General features: G+C 58.2%; 1 protein-coding gene and 1 pseudogene across 7 annotated transcripts; one reads left to right on the top strand and one right to left on the bottom strand.

Moving 5' to 3' along the window:
• Positions 1-143: 143 nt before the first annotated feature.
• Positions 144-603, top strand: LOC100424406 (ATP synthase F(0) complex subunit C1, mitochondrial pseudogene; annotated as a pseudogene).
• A 6923-nt stretch (positions 604-7526) lies between these two features.
• On the bottom strand, positions 7527-11805 carry TMEM121 (transmembrane protein 121). Of its 7 annotated transcripts, none has more exons than XM_077942145.1 (2): positions 11620-11805; positions 7527-8998 (listed from the first exon to the last, which is right to left on the bottom strand). In XM_077942145.1, the coding sequence occupies exon 2, from the start codon at positions 8884-8886 to the stop codon at positions 7930-7932; it is 957 nt and encodes a 318-aa protein (XP_077798271.1). In that variant the 5' UTR covers positions 8887-8998; positions 11620-11805; the 3' UTR covers positions 7527-7929. The 7 variants fall into 7 exon arrangements, with proteins under 7 accessions (XP_077798271.1, XP_077798277.1, XP_028706413.1 ...); XM_077942151.1 differs by lacking the exon at positions 11620-11805 and adding an exon at positions 11231-11332; XM_028850580.2 differs by lacking the exon at positions 11620-11805 and adding an exon at positions 11062-11163.
• Between the last annotated feature and the right edge of the window lie 4731 nt (positions 11806-16536).

Here is a 16536-nt window from a genome sequence, read left to right as displayed (position 1 = left end):
ACACATGTTTCCAATGAGCTCCACGTTCAGCTTATTTCATAAGCAATGAGTAAAAGTGAGTCGGTCACCTTAGGTCACCTTCAGCCGGGCGAGCGCTATGAGCCAGCAGGGGCTGCACGGCAGTGGGAGTGCAGACTGAGAAAATGCAGACCCCCGGGGCATTACTCATCTCTCCAGCTCTGGTCCACTGTTGTACCAGGGGTCTGATCAGGCCTGTGTCTTTCTCCTTCTTGAACAGCCCAGAGAATTCATCTAAACAGCTTTCCCACAGCCGCTCCCCACGCCAGGTGGCCCGATGGGAGTTCCGGACCAGAGCTGTCTCGAGGGACATTCACACAGCCTCAGAGATTGATGTTGGAGCAGCCCTAGTGGGTGTGGCTGGCTTAGGGGCTGGCATTGGAACAGTGTTTGGAAGCTTGATCGTTGGCTATGCCAGGAACCTGTCTCTCAAGCCGAGCTCGTCTCTGATGCCATTCTGGGCTGCGCTCTGTCTGAGGCCATGGGACTCTTCTGTTTGATGATCGTCTTCCTCATCCTCTTCGCCATGTGAGGCTCCGCGGGGGTCACCTGCCTGTCCCTGCTGCCTGTCCCTACTCCATGCCATTCCTGGTGCTGGGGTGTGCTAAGTTTTACCATTAAACACACGTTTATCTCAAAGAAAAAAAAAATTCTCCCCCACATAAATGTTACTGCGAAGACCTGAACCGTGGGCCGGTGCTCATCCACATCAAATTTCGCCAGTTGATGGCTTCCGTCATCGTGAGTTTTCCTTCTCGGCCATTATGACCATCCAGGGTGACTGTTTTGTAAAATGTTTCAGCATTACACTTTGTCCAGAGGATTTGCCAGTGGCAGGTGTGAGTGAGGAGGTGGCCCCTGGGGCTCTCACACTGCTGGGCAGGATGCAGTTTCGGGCGATGCTTGGGAAGAAAACACTGAAAAATCCAGTAAAGTTACCAAGGTGCAGCCACACAGGATGGCTCCCCTTCTTCACAGTACAAGAACCCCCCTGGGCATGTGGCACCCAAAGGCAGGTCCCTCTTCCTGGCTCCCTGGCAGCTCAGGGCACTGGCATGTCTAAGTTCTGGGCAGCAGCGTGTAGGCAGGTGCCTTGTGCCAGCTCCTGAGACCCATCCCAAAGAGACCCCAGAAGCATCCCCTGTCATCCTCCACCCTGGCTGTGCTGCAGCTGAGACCTGATGGCACTGCCTGACCTGTGAGAGCAAGAATTACACCCAGGACCCAGGGGCCAGGAGTGGGAGGGACCTGTGTCCTGGCAGCCTGGACCACCCGCCCAGACTCGCCCGGGAGGGAAATGAATGTGTATGTTGACAAGCACCACCATCATCCTAGCCTGGGGTAGGGTTTGAGTGTCCCCTCCAACATTCATGTGGAAATTTAATTGCCACTGTGGCAATATTAAGAGGTGGGGGGCTGGGTGCGGTGGCTCACGCCTGTAATCCCAGCACTTCGGGAGGCCAAGACAGGCAGATCCCTTGAGGTCAGGAGCTCGAGACCAGCCTGGTTAACATGGCAGAACCCCGTCTCTACTAAAAATACAAAAAATTAGCCGGGTGGTGGCAGGCGCCTGTAATCCCAGCTATTTGGGAGGCTGAGGCAGGAGAATTGCTTGAACCCCGGAGGCGGAGAGTGCAGTGAAACATGATCGCGCCACTGAACTGCAGCCTGGCGACAGAGCAAGACTCCATCTCAGGCCGGGCGCGGTGGCTCAGGCCTGTAATCCCAGCACTTTGGGAGGATGAGGCGGGTGGATCACGAGGTCATGAGATCAAGACCATCCTAGCTAACACGGTGAAACCCCATCTCTACTAAAAATACAAAATGTATATATATATCGCCAGGCATGGTGGCAGGTGCCTGTAGTCCCAGCTACTCAGGAGGCTGAGGCAGGAGAATGGCATGAACCTGGGAGGTGGAGCTTGCAGTGAGCTGAGATCACGCCACTGCACTCCAGCCTTGGCAACAGAGTGAAACTCTGTCTCAAAAAAAAAAAAAAAGAGCTGAAGAGATGGGGGCTGTTAAGAGGTGATGAGGCCAGGTGGACTCCACCCTTACGGAGGGGTTAGCGTCGTTATCTCGCGGTGTGTTTACTATCTGCACAGTGGGTGGTTACGACAGCAAGCTGGGCCCTCTCTCTCTCTCACCCTCTCCTGCCCCTGCACCTTCCGCCATGAGCTGGCACAGCACGAAGACCCTCGCCAGAGCTGGCACCTCGATCTTGGACTTCTCAGCCTCCAGAACTGTAAGAAATAAATGTCTTTTCTTTGTAAATTAATTCCCCAGCCTGAGGTATTATTATAGCCACACAAAATGGACAGCCTGTTGCATTGGGGATTATGTTTCAACATAAGTTTCGGGGGGGGATGCAAACGTACAAAGCCCAGTGGCCACCATGGGTTTTCTCTCTCGGGGGACAGTGTGATGTTAACACCCCTTCCTTGGCAGCTGCCCCAGCCCCGAGAGGACGGAGTCCACTCCACATCAGCCACGGAGTGAGGAGAGGCGGTACTGTCCCAGGGAAATCTGGGGCCTCGTGCCAGTGCAGGGTGGTGGGGATGGGCAGGAGCCAGGGGCTGCCATGTGTCTGGCAACACTCCTGCTCACCTCCCCCTCTGTCTTGACCTCCCTCTGGCACCCAGGCCCCTTCCTCCTCCTGCCCCCTTCTGCCTCCCTCTGGTGTTCCCCCAACCTGCCCACTGCCTTTTCTACCCTCTCCTCACCCACTTGTTGACTCTCTGCACCCTTTGTCCTCACGCCCAGTGCAGCCCTAGTCACGCTGCCGGGGCCTGCCTGCAGGCCGAGCCCCAAAGACAGCTGGTCTCCCCGACACCCTCTGACCGGGGGGTGTTTTTTCCCTTCATCCTTCTCTGGTTAAATGGCAGTTACCTTGTTTTTACAACAAATGAAGCCACCCATGTTTCAGCCAAGGTGGGAATGTGGCTTTGCAGCCTCCACCACCGTTCTGCACTGGCAGTGACTCTGATGGCTTTTCCCTCTGGGGCTGCCACTTAGTGCATCTCCATTATTTTACTGCATAAAATGAATCCAATAATGTTTGCTTTTTTATTGCTTAAGATAAGTGAGTTCAATTTCGCTCAATTGGGTTTTTATTATTATGAGGCTGTTTTCCTATAGAAAATGTGAGTGTGCTCTGAAAGGAAGATGAAGGGTCAGAAGTTCAAGCATATTTTATCTTTTTGGATGACTGATCTTGTTGCATCTGTGATTAGACTCCGACGTCTCTCTTCCCACAGGCAGGCGGAGGCGGGTCTTGCCCAGCTCCCAGCCCCACCATTCTAGGGAAATGAAGGGGGACACAGTCCCACTCTCCGCCATAAAGGAGAGTGGCTGGGGCTTTGGCCAGGGCAGCCCTGGGTAAGCCGAGCTGCAGAACTTCCCAAGGACTCAGGAGCTCCCAGACCGTGCTGCTGGAATCTCCTGGGAAGAGAATTGTTGACATGTGCTGGGTGAAACAGAGCTGGAGGCTGGGTTGCTGCCGTGCAGGTTAAGCTGGATGTTGCGCTGTGTGAGGGGTTAAATATGTGCTGGCGTTATGTAGAAAGAACTTGATCACCATGATGGGTCTTATATGATCAAAGGCAATTTGCAAGCTCACAGCTTTTGCAGAATGTGAGCCTGGGCCAAGTTGCAGAGTATTTTTGATGTCACGCTGGGGCCTCCTGGGTAATGGCAGAGGGAGGGTGGGCTCCTGCCAGCTGCGTGTGCTGGATCACCAGGCACTCCCATCACCTCTACAGGATTGTGGGCAAGAGGAGCCACAGCTGAAGCTCGTGCTGAGAAACAAAGCCCTTTGTCTCAGACCCAGGAGTCTCGTGTCTTCTGGGGCATCCATGATACCACAGGCTCACCTGTGGGCAGGTGGCCAGTCATGACACCCATGTCCCCTGCCAGTGGAAGTGTACAGATTGTCCTGGAACAAGCTCTGGACCACAGGACCTGAGCGGACACTTCTGAGAAGCATTTTCCTCCTAAGGAGAGGGAGGCACCCAAGGAGGAGCCGTCCCTCCTTCCCTCACACGGATGATATTTTGAGACAATGTGAAGCTCGCTGCTGTTGTGGCTCCATCACCAACCCACCCAGATGGTGAAGAAAGATGGGCTGACCCTGGAAGGGGTCACCTCAGACTTCCACAGAGTGACCCAACAATGTCTTCACAGCTACAACCTGTCATGTACTTCACAATTAGAAAAGAGCTCACTCTCATTCATCCAGAGGAGCCGACTGGGCTGGGGCTTTCTTGGTGCAGCTTCAGCAGCACCTGAATTCCTGGTGGCGGTGGAGCTATGGTGGGGCATGCATACTGCATGGCCAGGCCAGGCCTCCAGGCCTCAAATGTGTCAGGGCGAGGGACACACACGGGGATTTATGGCGAGCATCTCAGACAAGGCAGAGCCCTGTCATCTGGAAGTGGGGTGTCTCTTGCCACAACTGCTCATGCTAGGAGAATAGCACACCCCACTCCGGGGCGGCGACATGGGCCACTGTGTATCCAGAGATAGGGTTTCTCTTCTCTGCCCCTTGATCGACTCTCCTGCCCTCAGAGTGCTGCGGGGAGGACGAGGGACAGCATCTGGCCGTACTGGGAGGCAGGGGTTGCAGGGCAGGGAGGTAACTGCTGGTGTAGAGGTGGACTAGGCCACGAGAGGGAGCAGATCGCCTGCAGACAGCCTCTTTCTTGGGACAGGACCTCCACTGCCCAATTTCTCTCCCCCACATGCACACCTCCCTTCCCAGCCGAACCACACGGGTGCACCCAGCTGCACCTCCGTCCACACTCTGCTCAGCATCCCAGCCCACCTCTTCCCTCTGAGCTGCCCACTTCTCCCTGCTCAGCATCCCAGCCCACCTCTTCCCTCTGAGCTGCCCACTTCTCCCTGCTCAGCATCCCAGCCCACCTCTTCCCTCTGAGCTGCCTACTTCTCCCTGGGGCCCTTTCGGCTCCCTTTGCTGGTGAGCTGCCCACCATGGTCCTCTCAGGTGCTGACACACCCAGCTCTCTGCCTCCAGGCTGCAGCACCTGCGGGCCTCCCCGGGGCCAGCTCCCAAGCCCACCTGAGGAGGCCTCCCTGCTCCTCCCAGGCCCTAACTCCCCAAAGTGTGGCTGTCCCCAGGCGTCTCTGTGTGCGTTGGGCACCGGGCCCCAGCACGGGGCCAGTGGGTAGTGGACACGCATCAGGACTCATGTACTGACCAGGAATCAGTGAGGGGACAAGGGAGCCAGCTGGGGTCTCCATTGAATCTGGCCATCGCAGGACACCTCAGAAAACGGGAAGGGCAGGCTGGAGTGCGACCAGGTCCCCATCCTGTTTCCAGGGGAGATCCCAGAGGTCAAAAACCTCAGGCCATGAGCCTGACAAATGCCCCCTGCTTCCCAGCCCTGCTGCAGTCGGAGCCACAGCTGAGCCTCGTCGTGGAAACCGGGTGCCACTGGGCAGGGTGGGGCTTGATGTCTGCTCCAGTGCCCTCAGAGTCAGTTGCAGGGGTGATGGGCCATTGAACCAAGTCGGAGCAGGTAGAGCCAGGGTCCCTGGCCCCATTGGTGAGGGGGGGACAGCCAGGACTTGGACCTCCACTGCCGGGGATGTGGTGGCAGAGGTAGAGGGCACTGGCCTGTGCCAAGGAGCATGGAGACCAGGGACCACTCCTGAAAAGGCCAGGAGGAGTGAGGTGTGTGCAGGACAAGGTTGCCTGGGGTGTCTTCGAGCCCCAGAGCCTTCACTGCCCTGAGAGTAGCTAAACTAGGGGAGCAGCTAAACCAGCAGCGGCCATCCCACCTCTGACTAGGGGATGTGGGCTTTCACAGGCCAAGCTGGGCCCACCGCCTCCCTGACTGCAGCCAGCAGGGAAGAGACCACGGCTTTCAGGAAGGGTTAGAACAGGATGTCAGGAGCCCAGAGCCCCTCAGCCTCATTCACCTATAGCCACGCTGCCCGTCTGTTCCCATGGGATTTGCTGCGGGTGCCAGAGCCAAGAGGGTTGTGGGCTCGTCTTCACCCAGGAGACCCTTAAGGCAGGATGGGGCTGGCACTGGCTTCAGCCCAGGGTGGAAACAGGCTCCACCTCCAGGATGAAGCTCGCCCCTCACCCACTGCCCCCCACTGCAGACCAACCCTCACAAGAAGGCCCAGGTCCTTCCACTGGCCCGCCACAAGTCCCGCGGCCCCTCTTCTCTCTCCATGCCAGGCCTGGGGCCTTTCCACGGCTGCTCACCACCACCCCTCCCTGGCCCCCCGGCCCCCTAACCCCGCAGAGCTTCCACTTCCCAACACGATCGTTAGTGGTCCTGGCACAGCCCAGAGCGGGATGACTCAGACCTCCTACCCAGGCCAGTTCCCCGTGCCCACGCATGGCGCTGGGAGGGGATGCTGGGGACATCGTCGGAGGTGGGGCCAAGGCTCGGGTTTAGAGGTGGGCGGAGTGCCAGCCAGTCTGACCTGGGCAGGGAGGTAATCTCCGTGACCGTGACCCTGTCGACAGTGGTCCCAAGGCCAGTTGCCTAGAAGGCAGGCAACTTTCCAAGGCCAGACCCCAGGTGGCCTGGAGCTGGGGGATGAGGACTGTGTGGGGTTGGGATGCAGCTGAGGTGGCCACCAGCCATGCTCTTAACTGCTGCAGTTGTCCGGAAGGGCGCTTGGGGAGGACCCCGCTTGGGGAGGACCCCGCTTGTGCAGCCTGCTCCACTCCCATCGATGGTTTTAGCCCCAGATGGAGAAACCTTGCCGCCTTTGGGCCGTGGAAATGCAGGAAGTGGAGGTCCAAGCAGTGAACTGTGACACGTGAGATGTGTGTGACCATCACCCGCTCATGGAGCGGGCATCTTCAAACAGTCCTTTTAGGGGCCTCATAAAGGGGCCCTCCCCAGATGCTATGGACCTTCCCGGGCCAGATGGATACCGAGGGCCACATTGCAGGTGCAGGGGCCCAGGTGGAAGGCAGGTGAGAGACCACTTGCAGATGGGCTTCAGGCCGGGTGCTGCCTGGGCCGGGGCTGCCAGCTCCTGTGCTGGGGCAAGGCCAGGATGGTAAGTTGGGGCAAGGCTCCATGCTGCTCCTGGGGCTGCCCCATCAACTTGGGAACACCTGATTCCGTCTGGCTATCCTAGGCTGGAGGAGCCCACGGGGAAGGTGGGTTCCACAGGGCGGGAGGAGGGAACCAGGTATGTGGGGGACACTGTCATGCCTGAGGTTGAGGGGAGCAGGGTCCAGGACACCCACGGGGCTGGGGGAAGATGGGGGTCAAAGTATCCCAGGAAGAGAAGTGGGAACAACTAAGCTGGAATGGAGGAGCTGTCCCTGGGACAGAGCGGCAGTGGCCCCCAGGAGCTCCTGAGATCCCCGGGGGAAGTGGAGCGGCCCAGCCCCACCAGCATCCGGCACTTGGACACCACCATCTCCCCTGCGCTCCACACACCCCTCCTGGCTCCGGGCCTCCCAGCCTGGCTGGTAAAGACAGGGACACAGGAACAGGCAAAGCAGTGCGGCCTTGGATACAAAACTGTAAACACGAGTCTTTAAAATGACAGAGGCCTCCTTGGCCCCAAAATCTGAGCCAGAGGCCCCCACCGAGGGAGCAGATCTCCGCCCACACTGCCCTCCCTTCCAACCCGGGCGGTCCAGCAGGCAGGGGCTGGACCGCCTCTGCTCTGCTGCGGCCCAGAGCTCCCAAACGGACCCACGCGCTGGGGCGGGCTGGTGGAGCTGGGGCTGAGGATCCGCGGTCCGAGGGATTCCTGAGATGAAGAAGCGGCCACGGGACCCCAGGCACTGGCACTCGAGGCACCTGCCCCTAGGGGAGCCCGCCCCCACCCCATCCCATGCAAACCGCGCCCCGAGCCAGCCCGATGTCTCTGCGCCCGAGGGGCGTCCCGGGGGGCGCGCGGGCCCTGTCACGTGTCCAGGGGGTCACGCGTGGGCGAGGACCCGTGGGGGCGCCCAGGTGGGCCGTGCAGCGGCGGCGGCGGCGGCACCGAGTTGCGCTGCGGGGGTGGCGGCTGCAGCTCCAGCGCTAGCGCAGGCGGCGGGAAGTCGCGCACCTGGCGACGGTACTCCAGAAAGGTGCAGGCCTTGGTGGCGAGCGCCACCACGTTTTTGCCGACGAAGATGGCCGAGACGCGGCTGTCTCGGAACAGCGCCATGTTGGCAGCGCGCGCCAGCACGGCCACCACGTTGACGGTGGCGAGGCTGAGCACCGGGTAGAGCATCATCTTCTGCGGCGCGATGTGCTCGCCCTGCATGCTGACCTCGCTGAGCGCCACGCACGGCAGCACCAGCAGCAGCATATAGCAGTAGAAGAAGGTGAGGCCCTCAGCCCACAGCGGCAGCCCGGAGCGCGGCGGCTCCCACAGGCTGGCCTGCATGTCCAGCAAGTCCAGCAGGTCCAGCGCCACCCAAAACAGGCGGCCGCGCAGGTCCTCGCGCTTGCGGAAGGTGCGCACGTACTCCATGCGGTCCAGCGCCACAAGCAGCAGGAACAGGCCGGGCACACACACGGACAGCAGCAGCGTCAGCGCCTTGCGCGCCACAGGGTCAGCCGCGCCGCGCCGCGCCGCCTTGTAGTTCTGGAAGATGAAGTAGAGCTTTATCTCCAGCACGAAGATGTAGAGGAACCACAGGATCATGGCGTAGCCGCGCTTGGCCGTGCGCACCTCGGCGCCCACCCACACGGCCACGTAGCGCAGCACCAGCAGGAAGCACACGTCGCCCACCAGCACGATGATGCACACGCCGATCTTGCGCGGGCCCTGGTTCTGCTCCACCAGGTACGCGTCCATGACCGCCATGCTGCCCATGATCACCAGCGTGGTCAGGCACACGTGGCGCCGGTCCGGGGGCGGCAGCACCATGGTCGGCCGCCGGGCCCCGGCCTGGGCGCGCGCGGCCCCCACGCCTGGCGGGACAAGGCCCTGCAGCGCTCAGCCGGCGGGCATGGCGCGACGCGGCCTGGCGAGCTCGAACCTGGGGAGACCGGAGGAGACAAGATCAGAGGGCGGGCTGGGGCGGTCTCCGCCAACATCCCCCAGCCCCGCGTGCTTCCCACCCAGCGCGGTCTCCGAGCCGGGGCGCCGAGGCATCGCATACGCCTGCGCCCATGCGCGAACCGGCGGCCGCGAACCGCAGCGAGGCCTCCAGGGGGCGCTGCTGCAGCGCCAGAGCACCCGGGCCTCGTTCCCGCCGCCAGGAAGGAAACGGAACGGACGCGTTTTCTGCCCGCCGCGCGCGTTCCCGGAGCCCGGGGGGTTTTGTCACTGCTGGGCCCGCGCCGCCGTCCCTCCTGGCTCCGGCGGCCCGGACCCCACGCCCGCGCTGCTGGCCCCAGGCCGTTTCCGCGGAGTTCCGGGCGTACCCTCTCCCTGACGCCGCGCTGGGCAGGGAGGCGGGCCTGCCCCTTCGCTCTCGGAGTGCCCAAGGAGGCCCCGGCCCTCCCAGGCTTTCTGATCCCGGACCGAGAGTCACCCAGGTCCCGATGCATCCGTCCCACAAGCCTCTCCGAGCCTCCCCGCCCCTGCCTGGCAGCCCCCACGCCCCTCCTCCCTGCACTGGCAGGCTCGGTCTCCCCTCCTGTCCACCATCCTGGGCGCGTGGCCACTGCCTGCCCTGCTCCCCATGGCTCCGCATTGCCTTGGCGAGGTGCTGTCCCCCACCATCTGCCCCGGCACAGCCACCCTACTCTGCTCCTGTGCGCCAGGGCGCTGCCTGTGGCTGCCCTCGAATCTCGAGAAGCCTGTCCACCAAGGCCCGTCGCGCTTCCACAGGCCCCTGCACCTCTGTCACACACCTGGCACTGGTCGTCATTGCCGTGCTGTCGGAGTCCCCACACCTGGGCCTGCGCACACCTGGGTGACGATGGAGTCCCGCACGCCCGCACCCACCCCTAAGTCACTGGCAGGCTCACTCCCAGCCAGTCCCTCACCCCCTCCACAGCCCCAGGCCTGGGGCTCCGTTTACTGCCCTGTCTAGACAAAGGCATAAAATTTAATGTCTCCGTGACAGTCGGGCGCTCGGACTGCCCTGGTGACACCGCAGCCCCCACTGATCCGGGAAAGCATTGAACTCTGCACTCCCACCCCTGCCCCCACACAGCAGCCGCCTCCCAGGATCCCCACGGCCACACACAGGACACCCCCACCCCTGGGAGCACTGACAGGTCGCGCAGAGGGTGCCCTGGGGGTCCTCAGCACATGCCCCTGCCTCCAAGGTTCCCCGCACTCCGGGTCCCACCGGGACACTCACCCGGTTTTTACTTCCACTGGATCGACACGTCTGACCCAGGAAGCCCTCTCGGGGACCATTCCAGGCCCACCTGGGCCTCCCTTAGCTGCAGCCGCAGCCTGAGAATTTCCCCCCTCTCCGCGCGTGGCGGGGCCAAATAGCTGAGGAGCCGCGGCGCCGCTCACCCTTTCCGGCCGTGCCTCCAGCCCCTCCGCCCCACTACGCTGTCGCTCGATCCTCAGCCACTTGGCAGATGCGGGCCGAGGGCCGAGGGGCTCTGCGCTGGCAAAGGGACGGACTCCAGCCCCTAGCAGAGCCCCTACCCCGGGAAGCCAGAGCCTGGCCCGGCCACCCCTCCCTAGGGACCTGGCCCCAGGCCCACCTGTCCTGGGTCTCCTGGGCCCCGGCCGAGGCCCCTCCTCCCCCCACGCCCCGCGGCTCAGACCTGGCACAGACTCTGGGGCCTCCAGGCTCTTCACTGCCCGCGCCCCGCAAGGATCCCCGCCCCAGAACCAGCCCTCGGAGCCCCCGGGAGGAGGGGCGGGAGGGGACTGCTGCGCTCCTGCCGCGGGCCGGTGCAGAGCTTGGGCCGCTCCCAGCAGGCTGCGTCTCTGCTTGTCCCCCCGAGGCTTCCCCACGCAGGGCCGGGTCCCCTTCACCCCGCCGGCCCCAGGCCTCACCCCTGCCGCATTGGCCCCCGCCCCACCCCACAGTCCCCACGGCCCGGAGGTGCAGGGTCGCCCAGGCCCGCTGCCCCCTCCGCGGAAGCAGCCGCGCACCCAGCCAGTCCCGCCCGCGCCCGCGCCTACCCCGCCGCCCGCAGATGCTGCGCCGTTCCCGGGCCCGCCCGCCCAGCCTCTGCCACCACTGCCGGGGCCTCGCCGGCTCCTCCCGCCGCGCCCCTCCCCCGCCCGCGCGGCACCGCCCCCGACCCAGACGCCCCGCCCCGCGCCCCTCGGCCCGCCAGCGCCGCGGGACCTGGGGGCCTGGGAGCGCAGGGGTCCCGGCGCCCCGCCCCCTCCGCGGCGCCGGTTGTCACGGCGACAGCACTGAGAGGCGGCGCGCAGGACTGGTGGTTCCGGGGAGCGGGACGCCCTCGTGCACCCCCAGGCCCGGAGTCCGGTCTCCACCCTCCTCTCCCACCGACCAGAATTGCCGGGTTCCGCCCAGTGCCCCCCCCCCGCGCCCTGAAACTCCGCTGCCGCCCCCTAGAGCGACCCCACTCAGCCGGACAGGTGCCCACCGGCCCGGGAGCTGGCAGGGACTTAGGCGCAGGGCTGGCCTGGCTAGCGGGGCCCTCACGCGGAAATTCAGCCTTCCCATGTTTCTTCTCAGGGCAGAGGAAAAGAATGATGAGCGACCCCCACCTTCTTCTCCAGCCAGTCCAGGAGGCAAGCTAGGGTTTCGGGACTTGGGCTTCATTTTGTCACTGAGGTGACACTGAGCCCCTCCGCCCACATCTTGTCCATCCCGTGTGAGCCAGAGGAGAACCCGAGGGCCCCTTCTGCATGCCTGCTCTCCTTCCCAGAACTGCTCTCACTTCCCTCCGACGTAGGAGGAGACTGAGGGTCAGAGAGGTAAAGGGACGCCAGATTTGGGGGAAAGGCCAAAATTTGAGGCACCACCCAACTGGTAGTGAACTTCCACATTCTCTTCCCGTATCCCCAGGCCTGGACTCAACACGGCCTGAAAGCCGGAAGTGGACAGAGAGCTCCAGAAGTTCTCTAGTCCTGGCACAAGGGGCAGGAAAGAAAAAGGTCGCCTAATGCCCCCAGGGTGCGGAAGAATGTCCCGGGGGATGTTAGGGTTTGGGAGGACGGGTGTTTTTGGTAGTGGTGGTTGTTTTACTCTTCTCCATTCTCTGATGCCCCAGCCCCTAGGTATCCCACCAAAGCATGACCAAGGCATGAGGTTTACAAGCACCTAAAACACTGAGGCAGAAGAGCCTTCCTCTCCAGCCCCAGGAGATGTGGTCCCGTGGTGGGCAGGAGAGACGCTGGGCAGGGAGAAGCAGTAGAAAGCAATCCCATGGGCCGGGCATGGTGGCTCACACCTGTAATTCCAGCACTTTGGGAGGCTGAGGCGGGTGGATCACCTGAGGTCAGGAGTTCGAGACCAGCCTGGCCAACGTGGTGAAGACCCCATCTCTACTAAAAATATAAAAATCAGCCGGGCGTGGTGGCACACGCCTGTAATCCCAGCTACTCGGGAGGCTGAAGCAGGAGAATTGCTTGAGTCCAGGAGACGGAGGTTATAGCGAGCCGAGATCTTGCCGCTGCACTCCAGCCTGGGAAACAGAGTGAGACTCCATCTCAAAAAAAAAAAAAAAAAAAAAAAAAAGCAACCCCAAGAAGTTGTGCAAGCCGTGCATGATGTACGAGTCTGACTCTCATTCACATCCCAAAGACTGAGAACTGAACAAAAGGACAGTCCACTGTCCATGTCCCACACTGGCCACTGGGCCATGCACACGAACGACAGATCTGAGTCCCACTGCAAAGGCTTTGAAAACAAAACCAACATGGAAGGCAGGACCCATAGGAGCCTATTTGAACTTGTGGCCTGAAACCAACTAGGCTGATTGCATGATAAAACAAAACACCAACATTCTCAATGGGATTTAAATAAGAGCAGTCTCATAGCATAGTGTCTAAATGTGCAGGAGACAATCTAAAATTACTCTGCATGTGAAGAACCAGGAAATCCAACCTGCAAGAGAAAAGACAATCAGCAGCCACCAACACCAAGATGACACAAAAACCTCAACTAATTATCAGCAAATAGAATCAAGCAGCATTTAAAAACACACACACAAATACCACAACCAAATGGAGGCTATCCCAGAAAGGCAAGGCTGGTTCAACATGTGAAAATAAATCGATGTGATCCACCATATCAGTCTCAAGGAGAAAACCATGTGATCATCTCAATCAATTCAAAGAAAGTATTTGATGGAATTCAACACTCATCCCTGATAAACACTCTCAGCAAACTGGAAAGTGAACATGCCTAATCTCATAAAGGGAATCTACAAAAAAGCAACAACAAAAACGACAGGCCAGGCAGGGTGGCTCACCCCTGTAATCTCAACAATTTGGGAGTCCAGGAGTTCAAGACCAGCCTAGGCAACATGGAAAGATTCCATATCTGTTATTTTTAATTTTTAAAAAAGGCCAGGCGCGGTAGCTCACGCCTGTAATCCCAGCACTTCGGGAGGCCGAGGCAGGCGGATCACGAGGTCAGGAGATCAAGACCATCCAGGCTAACATGGTGAAACCCCGTCTCTAATAAAAATATAAAAAATTTGCTGGGCCTGGTGGCCAGTGCCTGTAGTCCCACCTACTCGGGAGGCTGAGGCAGGAGAATGGCATGAACCCAGGAAGCGGAGCATGCAGTGAGCCGAGATCACGTCCCTGCACTCCAGCCTGGGCAACAGAGCGAGACTCCATCTCAAAAAAAAAAAACAAAAAAAAAACAAAAAACAGGCCAGGTGCCGTGGCTCATGCCTCTAATACCAGCATTTTGGGAGGCCAAGGTGGGCAACAGAGTGAGACTCTGTCTCGAAAAGCAAAAGTATACAGTCTGGGCACAGTGACTTACACCTGTGATCCCAGCACTTTGGGAGGCCAAGGAGGGCAGATGACTTGAGGTCAGGAGTTTGAGACCAGCCTGGCCAACATGGTGAAACCCCATCGCTACTAAAATACAAAAATTAGCTGGGCGTGGTGGCGCATGCCTGTAATCCCAGCTACTCAGGAGGCTGAGGCCGGAGGAGAACTCCTTGAACCCAGGAGGTGGAGGTTACAGTGAGCCGAGATTGCACCACTGCACTCCAGCCTGGGTGACAGAGCAAGACTCCATCAGAAGAGAAAGAAAGAAGAAAGGAAGAAGAAAGAAAGAGAGAGAGAGAGAAAGGAAGAAAGAAACAAAGAAAGAAAGGAAGGAAAAGAAAGAGGGAGGGAGGGAAACAAGTCAATGATTTTTGGTATATTTACACATGTCATAATCAATTTTGAAAGATTTTCATCATCCCCAGACCCAGTAGCATTCACCCTCCTTTCACCCCCAATTTCTCCCCAATTTTCCCAGCCCCTGGCAACCACTCATCTACTTTCTGTCTCTACAGATTTGCCTTTTCTGGACGTTTCATACAAACGGGACCATCCCATATGTGGTCATTTGTGACTGGCTTATTTTGCTAAGCAAAATCTGTTTCAGGCGCATTCATGTCGTAGCATGCATCACTACTTCCTTCCTTTTTATTGCCAAATAATATTCCATTCTTTTATTATCTCTTTATCAGTTGATGGACATCTTTTGGCTTTGTTTCCATCTTTTGGCTTTGTTTCCATCTTTTGGCTATTATGGATATGGCTATGAACACTTGAGTACAAAATTTTCTGTGGACCTGTGTTTATTTCTCTTAGGTATCCATCGAGGAGTGTAATGGTCGGGTCATACGGTAACTCCACATTTAACATTTTGGGGAGGTGCCAACTGTTTTTCAGATCATTTTGCATTTTCAACAGCAATATGTGAGGATTCCAACTTATTCACACCCTTGCCAACACTTGTTATTATCAACATTTTTAATCATAGCCATTGCAGCGGAAATGTTGTGAAATGTTACCTCACTGTGGCTCTGATTTGCATTTCCCTGATGGCTAATGACACTAGGCATTGGATCATGTGTTTACTGGCCATTTACATATCTCCTTTGGAGAAATGTCTATTCAAATCCTTTGCACGTTTTTCTATTGGGTTATTTATCCTTTTACTGTTCCACTCTAAGGGTTCCTTACATATTCTGGATGCAATTCTCTTATCAGATATGTAATTTGCAATTACTTTCTCCCATTTTCTGAATTGTCTTTTCAACTTTTTTTTTTTTTTTTGAGACAGAGTCATGCTGTGTCACCCAGGCTGGAGTGCTGTGGCACGATCTCAGCTCACTACAACGTCTGCCTCCAAGGTTCAAGCAATTCTCATGCCTCAGTCTCCCAAGTAGCTGGTAATACAGGCGCACACCACCACACCCAGTTAATTTTTTGTATTTTTAGTAGAGATGGGGTTTCACCGTGTTGCCCAGGCTGGTCTCGAACACCTGAACTCAAGCAATCTGCCCGCCTCAACCTCCCAAAGTGCTAGGATTACAGGCAAGAGCCACTGTGCCTGCCCTTTTTTTTTCTCTTTTTTTTTTTTTTTTTTTTTTTGAGACAGAGTCTTGCTCTGTCACCCAGGCTGGAGTGCTGTGGCATGATCTCAGCTCACTACAACCTGTGCCTCCGAGGTTCAGGCAATTCTCATGCCTCAGCCTCCCAAGTAGCTGGGATTATAGGCACACACCACCACACTCAGCTAATTTTTTGTGTTTTTAGTAGAGATGGGGTTTCACCATGTTGCCCAGGCTGGTCTCGAATGCCTGAGCTCAAGCAATCTGCCCGCCTCAGCCTCCTGAAGTGCTGGGATTACAGGCATGAGCCACTGTGCCTGGCCATGTTTTTTCTTTTTTTTTTTTTTTTTTCTTTTGAGACAGAGTCTTGCTCCATCACCCAGACTGGAGTGCAGTGGTGAGATCTTGGCTCACTGAACCTCCACCTCCTGTATTCAAGCGATTCTCCTGCCTCAGCCTCCTGAGTAGCTGGAATTACAGTCGTGTGCCACCACACCCAGCTAATTTTTGTATTTTTAGTAGAGACGGAGCTTTACCATGTTGGCCAGGCTGGTCTCAAACTCCTGACCTCAGGCGATCCACATGCCTAAGCCCCCCAAAGTGCTGGGATTACAGGCGTGAGCCACCATGCCTGGCCTCAATGTTTTTTCTGAGACAGGATCTCTCTCTGCAACCCAGGCTGGAGTGCAGTGGTACGATGATGGCTCACCAGGGCCTTGATCTCCCAGGCTTAAGTGACCCTCCTCCATCAACCTCCTGAGTAGCTGGAACTACAGGTGCGTACCACCATGGCTGGCTAATTTTTTAATTTTTTGTAGAGACAGGGTCTTGCAACTCTCATTTCCCAGGCTGGCCTTGAACTCGTGGGCTGAAGTGATCCTCCCACCTTGACCAGTGCTGGTATTACAGGCATGATCCTTACCCAGCCAACGTTTTTTATGGAGTCTCAAAGCACAGAAATTTTTCTTCTTTTTTTTTCTTTTGTTTTTTTAAGACAGAGTCTTGCTTTGTCACCCAGGCTGGACTGCAGTGGTGTGATTTCAGCTCACTGCAACCTCCACCTCCCAGATTCAAGCAATTCTCCTGCCTCAGTCTCCTGAATAGCTGGGAG

The sequence above is a fragment of the Macaca mulatta genome, chromosome 7 (assembly GCF_049350105.2).
Source record: "Macaca mulatta isolate MMU2019108-1 chromosome 7, T2T-MMU8v2.0, whole genome shotgun sequence".
NCBI classification, from domain to species: domain Eukaryota; kingdom Metazoa; phylum Chordata; class Mammalia; order Primates; family Cercopithecidae; genus Macaca; species Macaca mulatta.
The sequence above is the reverse complement of the archived record's forward strand: the minus strand, read 5'-3'. Positions and strand labels throughout refer to the sequence as shown.